At 38.5% G+C, this 10,991-nt stretch overlaps 1 protein-coding gene across 1 annotated transcript in view; it reads right to left on the bottom strand.

Moving 5' to 3' along the window:
• Positions 1 to 3,140: 3,140 nt before the first annotated feature.
• Positions 3,141 to 10,991, bottom strand: part of LOC136855098 (nephrin-like) — a 31,086-nt gene continuing 23,235 nt past the window's right edge. Inside the window, exons 11-19 of the mRNA XM_067131928.1 lie at positions 10,876 to 10,991; positions 10,582 to 10,769; positions 10,041 to 10,205; positions 8,112 to 8,225; positions 7,551 to 7,695; positions 6,934 to 7,089; positions 6,069 to 6,196; positions 4,241 to 5,752; positions 3,141 to 3,313 (exon numbers count right to left, since the gene is read on the bottom strand). The exon at positions 10,876 to 10,991 is cut by the window's right edge and continues 30 nt beyond it. Of these exons, the coding sequence (XP_066988029.1) occupies positions 5,507 to 5,752; positions 6,069 to 6,196; positions 6,934 to 7,089; positions 7,551 to 7,695; positions 8,112 to 8,225; positions 10,041 to 10,205; positions 10,582 to 10,769; positions 10,876 to 10,991 (1,258 nt within the window). The 3' untranslated portion in view covers positions 3,141 to 3,313; positions 4,241 to 5,506. The remainder of the gene's footprint in view (positions 3,314 to 4,240; positions 5,753 to 6,068; positions 6,197 to 6,933; positions 7,090 to 7,550; positions 7,696 to 8,111; positions 8,226 to 10,040; positions 10,206 to 10,581; positions 10,770 to 10,875) is intronic.

The following is a 10,991-nucleotide window of genomic DNA, read 5'->3' as shown; positions in this document are numbered from 1 at the left end:
GGTGAAGGTGGATGATTACAAGTGACAGACAAACAGATAAAAAAAAAAGTGGTTGCATAACATTTAACAAGTTTTTACACAAAATGTTGTGAAACTTATTCAGTTCGTTATATTTACATGTTATCAACTCTTTATTGGGGAGAATTTAATCCAAGTCTATATAATATTTTTGTTCACCTTAAAGAAAACTTCATGTTGCGGGCTGAGGTAAAAGTGGCCGACAAGTGCCAGAAGAGCGTGTTCAAGTGCTGCTCCCGCCTAATGACCAACTTGACACGTTGTGACGGAGACTTTATCTCTTTAGAGACAGACAAACAGACAGACGTTCAGACGGACAAAGGGTCTCAGAGGAAGACAAAATATAAATTGATTTACAAAATTCGTTGATGTTACAAATTTATGGGTCATTGACACCGAAAAGAGAGAGAGAGAGAGAGAGCATTCTATATGTTTAGATGGACCCCGTTTATCCGAACGCTACCAGGTACTTAGGTCAAGTACCAATGATGCAGCAAAACCACTCCTCTCAAACGCTGTAGTTCTCTTGTTCAAAGAAATAACCAGAAGGATGAAGGTTTAATTTTTTCCAGTTTTTCAAAAGTCAGGCTTCGGGTTATTCAAAAGTCATGAAAGACAATATGACACTTTTTCTGACATTGCTTTTCTACTTTTCCCTCTCTAGTTCCTCTTTGGGGAGTGGGTTCCGTTCTCAGCTAGCATTCTGTTGGCCGCGAGTTCGAATCTCCGACCGGCCAATGAAGAATAAGAGGAATTTATTTCTGGTGACAGAAATTCATTTCTCGCTATAATGTGGTTCGGATTCCACAATAAGCTGTAGGTCCCGTTGCTAGGTAGCCAATTGGTTCTTAGCCACGTAAAATAAATCTAATCCTTCGGGCCAGCCCTAGGAGAGCTGTTAATCAGCTCAGTGGTCTGGTTAAACTAAGTTATACTTTTTTTACTTTTCCCTCTTATTTTAATTTCCGAGAGAGACGCAAGGTCCAATTCTCATAAGAAAAAAAAAAAAAAGAACCTGCAGGAATAGGGATGACTGAAAACATCTAGATTTCACTAAACCTCGGAATATGTCAGGAAAAGTAAGAGATCAGGTAATCATCAAAATTAGTGAAGCCTTGGAGCTCGGATAGCCTCGCAAGTCTGGAAAACCCCGAATGAGGGAAGCTTAAAGTCTGAGGAATCAAAACCTATTTTGAGAAATTACCTGGTTTACTGGAACATTGTAGTGTAGGTCACATTCTATTAATTTATTGATGGTTGTTCCTTAACGTCTTTGTCTGTAGTACTGTCTGTCTGTCTGTGTGTCTGTCTCTCAAGAAAGATGTATTCCATATGTTTTTTGTTTTTGTTTTTTTATTGGAAATTGGATCTGTCGCCATTTGTTCCCTTAACGGACGTGACTGTGGTGCTAAATTTATCTTGTTTTCAGCAATGCCTCAAAAACGAGAAAGCTGACTCTCTCTCTCTCTCTCTCTCTCTCTCTCTCTCTCTCTCTCTCTCAATTCTCTCTTCTCTCTCTCTCTCTCTCTCATCAATTAAAATTTTTTTATCGCTATGACAGGTAAAGCGGAAAATATGAAATTTTACACAAAACCGGTTTCCCATTGTTTGTAAATCCACTAACGAAGCACTTTTGTTATTAATTTGCCAATTTCTTTTTAATGAGGAAAAATTTTTTTTTTCCCAGCGAGATATCGCCCCACAACCCTGGAAATCGTTTATCAGTTGCTAATTTTCTGGAAAGTGACTGAAAAATTAGCTCTGTTCACAAGCTGGGTTCTTTTGTCATCCTATAAATCATTGTCATTAAATATAAACCAACATAAATCAAGAATAATTTTGCTGTTTTTAAATTAATTTCACAATTTTTTTCTCTATAAATAGACTAGCATCATCACTGTGCATCATTCTTTGAAGTAATAAAACCTCAATTTTTTTCAACAGCATAAAAATGTTTTGTTGGATACGTCACTGTCATCTGTTCTGTCATGGCATATTTTAACATTTGTTCAGCTTTTATGATCGGTTTTAGATGCCACTGTGATTATCTTGTTCCACTCACGTAGCCTGTTTTGTTTTTATTATTATTATTATTATTATTATTATTATTATTATTATTATTATTATTATTTGTTTTTGGTATTGTAAATGTTTTGAAAGGATGTCTATGGTATATTCTTTACACTAAAAATCTCTCTCTCTCTCTCTCTCTCTCTCTCTCTCTCTCTCTCTCTCTCTCTCTCTCTCTCTCTCTGGTATTGTAATTGTTTTGAAATAATATCGTCTATTGTATATTCTTTATACTAAAAAACCTCTCTCTCTCTCTCTCTCTCTCTCTCTCTCTCTCTCTCTCTCTCTCTCTCTCTCTCTCTCTCTCTCTGGTATTGTAATTGTTTTGAAATAATATCGCCTATGGTATATTCTTTACACTAAAAAAACTCTCTCTCTCTCTCTCTCTCTCTCTCTGGTATTGTAATTGTTTTGAAATAATACCGTCTATGGTATATTCTTTACACTATAAAAACTTCTCTCTCTCTCTCTCTCTCTCTCTCTCTCTCTCTCTCTCTCTCTCTCTCTCTCTCTCTCTCTCTCTATGGTAATTGTTTTGAAATAATATCGTCTATGGTATATTCTTTACCCTAAAAACCTCGCTCTCTCTCTCTCTCTCTCTCTCTCTCTCTCTCTCTCTCTCTCTCTCTCTCTCTCTCTCTCTCTCTCTCTCTCTCTCTCGTGCCGTTTCCATCCTGACCTTTCCCTGCCGTTGCATAAATGAAAGTTTTCTTCTTCTTCCTTTCGGACGTCGATTCTGTTTATACGCCAAGAGAAAAATTCCTGGAATCTTTTTTCCAGAATTTTTGGAGGCTCGAATATAACACAGGTAAAATATTTTGGGAATGCAAATGAATAAATATTTTGTGAGGGATGTTTTTATTCTTTACGATTTTTTTTCCTTTTTGTTTTTACTTTTTATTTCTTGCCATAATCTTATTATTGGAGTTTTGAAGTTTTTTTTACGAGATCATCACGCTATTATTCATATTATTTAAGTAATGTATTTACTGCTCATTTAGGTTGGGAATAAAATTTACAATTTATGAACCAGAGGAGATGAAAACAACAGCTAAAATATTTATATATATATTTTTCCGTACGAACACACACTTTAGTTCAATTCTTCATCAATAAAATCTATGCTGTTAATTTATGATTCAGTACAAAAATGAGAAAGAAATCTTTCTGTTATCGAAGAGATTTTACAGATGTTGACTGTCAACTGCCTCGATTCTTCACACATCTGGAAGAAAATAAAATGAATAAGCTTTTGTGGAATCTTGGTTGTTGAGATAGAAATTTTTATCAGTATTATTTGTTCATATTTTTACTCACACACATACTTAATCATATTTTTGCGTGAGTATATATATCTATATCTATATAAAACACAGAGAGAGAGAGAGAGAGAGAGAGAGAGAGAGAGAGAGAGAGAGAGAGAGAGGAGAGAGAAAAATTAAAGTATTTTTACGAAATGGGACTTTAGGAGATTGCTTTTATATGACAATCGTATCCCATCGTCTCCTTTATTGATCCCAAACACAAAAATACTCCAGCTTTGTACAAAGGTTTTAGATGTTGAGTGTTATTTGGGCAAATATATAGATTTTTGAAAGCGTGTAGTTGGCAGTATGTTTGTGTGTATCGATGCGTATTTTAGAAACAAAAAAAACCCTAGGTTTTATATTTTATGTAAGAGATTAACAATGAACTTGCTGAGTGAATAAGATTACTTCCACTGTTATTTTGTGATTTCAAGAAATATCCAGAATCGGAAATTGCTTGCTGATAACTTCAGAATTGAGTTGATATCTTGAATGATACCATTCTTTTACTGAGTTTTACTTTCTGACGACATAAAAGCATCGAAGTATATCTACGCATCTGAATAAGTTCTCGAACTGTCTGAATTAACCAGAATAATGGAAACTTGCGCTATATCATTCACTCTAAGCTCTACTCATCTTTCTTCCCTGACTTCTTGCTAATCCCCACCCTGTCTCAGCTGGACAAGAAACTCCACTCAATGCCAGATATGGAAAAATAACTCCAACTCATTTTCCCCCTTACATGCAGTTAACAATATCAACCATCTGTGAGTGGTCATCACCAAGTCTTTTCCCGATTTCTATTCCTTGTTGATTGGGTTTATTTCAAGATTCAGACTTACCATGAGAAGATTCGTCGTGTGCCCTTTGCCCTTCATCATCACAGCTGGTTTCTGCTGTATAGGATTTGGGATCTGCTCCTAAGGGGTCGCTGCTTGGCTCCTCCCTAATGCACTGCAGTTGGTGCTGCTCTGCAGCAGGATGTTGTGAGTGTCCTCCACGCCAGCCCTCTTCTTTAAAGGGTATTGTATACTGGTAATCCCTCTGGGTATGGGAAATGGGGCTGTGTCTAGTGCTAGGAGGTTCATTTGCTACTTTCACAGGGTGTTCTAAATGTGACTCTTCTACAGAGTTATGGTAATGAGGTGATGAGTGCTGGGCTGATAGATGGTGCTCAGGCGACGGGTATCTGTACGATGAGTTTTTATGAGGTACACTGTGGATATGCTGCTGTGGATAAGATCTACCTTGATACCCGTGGTAGTGCATTTGATTTGATGAGGCTTGTTGATGATGCCCTTGGTGCCCCTGGAACTCTGAGTGTTGCCGAGGGTGCGATGGCTGGTGGCAGTAAGGACCTGCTTGGTGGAGCTCTCTAGGCTGTGAATCGCAGTATTGTGTAATCATGCTTTCTGTCTCTTCTATTGGCAGCCTTTGGTGATATTCTGGGTGTGCTTGCTGCTCTATATTTTGGTGATTGTGACCCTGTTGTTGCTTTTCAAAGCCATGATGATGCCCGTGTTGGTGTAAGCATCCTTGAAGTCCAGTGTGCTGATGTTGTTGCCCCTGATGCATACCATATTGAGATGTTTTATTTGGGCAGAATGCAGACGGAGAAGGAACATGCGGCTTATTTGAAGTTGGAAGAATATGAGGCAAAGAGGGAGTTGGACTAAGACTGTCTTGCCTTTGAAAGCTTTTCAGGGTAGGACTCATTCGATCTTTGTGGTGCAAACCTTTTGGTGGAAGATTTATGCTGTCCTGGTGATGTAAACCCACTGGGATAGGACTCATGTTGTCTTGCCCTCGCAGACCCACTGGGGTGGGACTTGTACTGTCTTGACGATGTAGATTCACTGGTGTTTGTCTTCCAATGCCATGCACCTGATCAGGAAGGTTAACATAGGAAGTGTTGCTCTGGTGCGATGTCAGGGAAACTCTGTCATCCTCCTGGCAAGGACCTTCCTGGCTCTGCTGACGAGTAAACAAATTGCTTGACCCTGAGCTTTTGGGGCACACATCTGGAATGTCTTGGGCCTCTGCTCTCATCCGCTTTGATATGTTGTCATCTAACTGGTGTGCACTGTCTGGGCCAAAGTCATTGTACTTTACTTGTTCAGTCTCTGTATTTGAAGGTACAGGACTCGAATGTTTAGACCACCATTTATTAAGGCACTTTTGCTGTTGTTAGTTGGACTGTCGGTGGTGAAAAACTGGGCAGAAGGGAGAACGTTTGGCAGCAGCTTGTCTTTTGGTTTAGAAGTCTCTGTGATATCTGTGCCGTAGTGATGGATTATATTTGTTATTCCTGGACTACCTCCATCATCTTTTATTTCTGAAGATTGTCGAGTAATCTGAAGGCAAGAAAAGGATACACTGAATGAAAAATATTTAAATCATCAAGTTATTGCCAAATTTTTTTGTGTTACTGAAGTTTTTTTAAACTGTCTGAACAAAGATAGGCAAAGATATCTAAGAAAAACTGAAAGTAACTCACACACTATTTGCTGGGAATGGGAGAATGATATAGATATCCCTGAGATAATTTCCACCCCGGAAAATGCAAAATGGTAATAGACAGAATGCTTAGCTAGATTTATCATCCCAGTATTTCAATGATAAAGAACAGTTTCATCATCACTCATGAATTAGGCCACAGGTATCCCATACCTGGTATTGGACCGCAGTGGTAACACTATCAGGGCCACCTGATTTCATCTCTTCGTCGTCATCTGTGGTCATGGCAGGTGTTGAGGCAGGTGTGTAATTCTCAGAAACAGCAGTTTTATAAGAAGAAGCTGTTGAGAAAACACACAAAAGTTGACAGTTCTCTGCTTCATTCTGTATTATTCAACATTACTATTTTCATCTTATGAAACATGAAAGACTCAAAACAGTACCTGAGGTGTTCATTTTATGAAAAGTGAAGAACCTAAAAACCTAAAAGCAGTACCTGGGGTATTCATTGTATAGCAAGTGAAGGACCCAAGTGCAGTATCTGGATTATTCATTTCATGAAAAGTGAAGGACCCAAAAGCATTACCTGGGGTATTCATTTCATGAAAAGTGAAGGACCCAAAGACAGTACCTGGGTATTCATTTCATGAAAAGTGAAGGACCCAAAAGCAGTACCTGGGTATTCATTTCATGAAAAGTGAAGGACCCAAAGCAGTACCTGGGGTATTTATTTCATGAAAAGTGAAGGACCCAAAAGCAGTACCTGGGGTATTCATTTCATGAAAAGTGAATGACCCAAGTGCAGTACCTGGGGTATTCATTTCATGAAAAGTGAAGGACCCAAAAGTAATTCCTGGGGTATTCATTATGTGAAAAGTGAAGGACCCAGAAGCAGTACTTGGGGTATTCATTATGTGAAAAGTGAAGGACCCAAAAGTAATTCCTGGGGTATTCATTATGTGAAAAGTGAAGGACCCAGAAGCAGTACTTGGGGTATTCATTATGTGAAAAGTGGAGGACCCAAAAGCAGTACCTGGGGTATTCATTTCATGAAAAGTGAACGACCCAAAAGCAATACCTGGAGTATTCCTGTTCACGGCGAAGCGTCTGATGAAGCAGATAATGATGGATATGTTTAGGACCAAAAGGGCTGCCCCAGTCAGGGACATTAGCAGGAGGGTCAGACGGGGCATGCGAGGTTGCCTGCTGCTACTTGCTGCTTCCTCCACCACGCCTGCGCGAGAAATCGGGTGTGTCATGAGAAGTTCAGTTACTTAAAAATGTTGTCTGTTAATAGCGATATGTATTTTGGAGGTACATAGAATTTCATAGTACGAGTAAATAAGAATTGTTTCTGGTTTCTAGATCGGATTATGAGAGGAAGCACTATTGAACTCCACGTTCTCTTTGTGATATTTCAATTTTATTTTTAGCATATACCTGTTCAGTTCAAATCATAATTAGTTTTTAGTTACTAAGACATATTATTATTACAGTTTTGTTGTTGTTAATGTTATATGAGCGTTCAGCTCACATAATAACTGTGTTTACAAATGTTTGCTAAGGCCAAGCATAAACATAGAAAAATAATTATTTACAGATACACAAGCTCCACTAGACCTTTCATTTACACACTTTTCATTAAGGCTTAACCCAATGACTTCATCGGAAATGAGAAATAAGGATTCGCGTTACCCGGTATGGTGACTTTTGTCGTTGGGGACGTAAAGTTCGAAGTACCCTGGCTGTTGTAAGTCCGGATAGCAAATTCGTACGTGGCTCCGGGAGACAGTCCTTGGATTTGGACCGTTGTGGTTCCGCGGCCTTCCACATTCTGACGCTGAAAGGAGTTTAGTTTGTAGATTAGACAGGTGTACAACCATGCGCGCATACACACACATACATATATAATTTATATATACACACATATATATAATTTATATATATATATACACATATATATATATATATATATATATATATATATATATATATATATATACACATATGTGTGTGTGTGTGTGTGTATATATATATATATAGAGAGAGAGACTTTTTACTCTCCTCAGTATTAAATGAACAAATTCTCCCTAATATCAACTTATTACCTTGGGAATACCTGACACCCAAAGGGAATTGTATAGAAGTGCATCTGCCCAGCACAAGATACACTATAAAAATTCCCTTTGGCCGTAAAATATTACCAAGGGAAAGTAAATTCGATGTTAAAAAGGCATTTGAAGCTTAGTAACTTACTAAATATTCCTCATCGTGTAGCGGCCGATATCTAAGAGAATACCCTGAGGGCGTGGTCCCTTGGCTCGGTGGAATCCAGGTGAGAATAGCCGTGGTACCTATGACACTGGATACCTGTTGGAAAACGTGTTAGAGATGATTAACACCTTGATTAATCATTTATAGAAGCTAAGCTAAGAAACTGGAAGAGAGTTTCTTGGCCTTGATGAAATGATTTTCGTTTAAATATTTCGCTGATATAATTGATGAAAACTGATGCCTTCGTAAATTCCTTCATTTATCTATATGGACCTGTTTGTAAGGGGTTTCTAGGATTCAGTAAATCGCTTTACTGAGGAAATTCATGGTTTCATAGTTTCCTCAGAACAAAACTCATTGAGAAAAGGTTTTACTGTATTAAAAACAAGTTTTTTTAATAGGATTTTAAATCGTTACATATACTATGGTAAATGTATGGGAGATAGTGTTTGAGCCTTCCATTTGCTTTAGACACTTAAAAATACTGCGTACTTAAAGTAAGATTTAAATCTTCATTAATTGCAGTGTTTAAAAGAGAGTCTGGTGTTTTACCTCAACCTATTCAGAACGTAATCTTTGTACATGAGGATGGTTTAGACAACGTGATAAATCCATAACATTCGATAATTATTTTTCAAGTACATTCAGTAAATTAGAAAGCGTGTAATAGTTAACAAATGAGAAACGTAGAGATTGAAACCAAGACCAAGAGGATATAAGGCAAAAGGTGACCAGAAAAGCAAACCAATAATTCCATGATTATTCAATACTAAATCCGTGAAGACCCCAGAAATGGACTTTTTACTAATGACAATACAGAACTGAAATCCTTGAAGCCCCTGAACTTGGAGATACTCATGGCAATCCAGAACTGAAATCCTTGAAGATCCTAGACATGGAGTTGCTCATAATATTCCAGAACTAAAATCCTCGAAGCCCCGAGACCATGACAATCCAGAACTGAAATTCTTGAAGACCCTAGATATGGAGTTAATCATAATAATCCAGAACTAAAATCCTGGAAGCTCCTAGACTCGTGACTATCCAGAACTGAAATCCTTGAAGACCCTAGACATGGAGTTACTCATAATCATCCAGAACTAAAATCTTCGAAGCCCCGAGACTCGTGACTATCCAGAACTGAAATCCTTGAAGACCCTAGATATGGAGTTACTCATAATAATCCAGAACTAAAATCCTCGAGGCCCCTTGACGCACAACAATCCAGAACTGAAATCCCTGAAGACCCTAGACATGGAGTTACTCATAATAATCCAGAACTGAAATCCTCGAAGCTCCGAGACCTAGAGTTATTCATGACAATCCAGAACTGAAATCCTTGAAGCTTATAGACTTGTAATTACTCAGGATAATCGAGAACTAAAATAATTGGAGCCCTTTGACAGGGGATTACTCATGATATTCCAGAACTAAAATACTTGAAGACCTTAGAAATGGGGTCACCCATAACACTCCAGAACTGAGATCCTTGAAGATTCTAGACATGGAGTTGTTCATAATAATCAAGAACTGATATCCTTGAAGCCCCGTGAATCGAGTTATTTATGACAATCCAGAAATGAATCCCTTGAAGAGTCTAGACATGGAGTTACTCATAATAATCCAGAAGCAAATCCTTGAGGACCCTAGACTTGTAGTTCCTCGTGACAATCCAGAACTGAAATCCTTGAAGCCTCAAACTTGGAATTACTCATCACCATTCAGAAATTTAATCCTCAAAGCCTCTAGAGATGGAGTTACTCATGATATTCCAAAACTAAATCCTTGAAGCCCCTAGACAGGGAGTTACTCATGATAAGTCCAGAACTAAAATCCTTGAAGTCCCTAGACATGGAGTTACTCATAATCTGTAGCTAAAAAACTGAAGACCCTACACACAGAGTTACTCACGCTGAGGTTATAAGCTTGGTGGGGTGGAATGGCAGGCCCGAGCGTGTGGTTGGAGGTCAGAGTTCCCATGTAATTCGACGCCGTGCACGTATACGTCGTGTAGTCTTTGTCTGTGACACTCCTTATTTCCAGAACAGAGGACCACTCTGCTAACCCATCTATTAGCTGAGAGGAAAGTATATTGATATAAAGCTCCATAACTTTACATATTGATGAACAAGATACTTTGCATGCGAAGTAATAATAGAAATAATTTGCTTTCCATCTAGAAATGTGGTACAAAGTCAGACATTGACAAGACAAAGCTCTATAAATTGAAAACATTGCTGGATACTTTGATATTTCCTAGAATTAAAGTGCATGCATAAGGCTCCATGAAATTCAACAGTTGTAACTTACATTCTAAATTGTTAACTTTAAGTCAAGTATGAAAATAATATCGCGAACATTAGTTCTTTTGTAATCATAGTAATTAGAGCCATTAGGTGAAATATGGAAGCATATTAATACAGTGATTAATGACGATGCTTCTCATCCTTACATGCGGCCCCCTCACGAAGTATTTCCGACTGTTAAACAAGACTCGATCTTCATTGACGGTCCAACGAAAATTGGGCGCCGGCGCTGCTTTCACGAAACACTCGAGGCGCCCCGTCCCGCCCAACTTGGCCCACGGTCTGCTCGGGAGGTCGTCCCTCAAGGGTTCCTCTTCCAACGGTTCTGGTGCCTCTGGGTGGACGAGTACAAGTGAGATAGATTTCAATGAGAGAAACTCTTGATTAATACGTTTTAAAAGCGTTGTATATATATTTTAAACACGTGTATTTAAACTCACGAGTGACGACGACAGCTGTTTTGGCGGGTTTGGCAGTCCCGACGACGTTGGAAGCCAGGCACCTGTAGAAGCCGGTGTCAGCTCTGGTGACGAAATCGATCAGGAGTCGAGCCTCA

This window comes from Macrobrachium rosenbergii, chromosome 30, assembly GCF_040412425.1.
Source record: "Macrobrachium rosenbergii isolate ZJJX-2024 chromosome 30, ASM4041242v1, whole genome shotgun sequence".
NCBI classification, from domain to species: domain Eukaryota; kingdom Metazoa; phylum Arthropoda; class Malacostraca; order Decapoda; family Palaemonidae; genus Macrobrachium; species Macrobrachium rosenbergii.
This window is presented reverse-complemented; position numbering and strand designations above follow the sequence as displayed.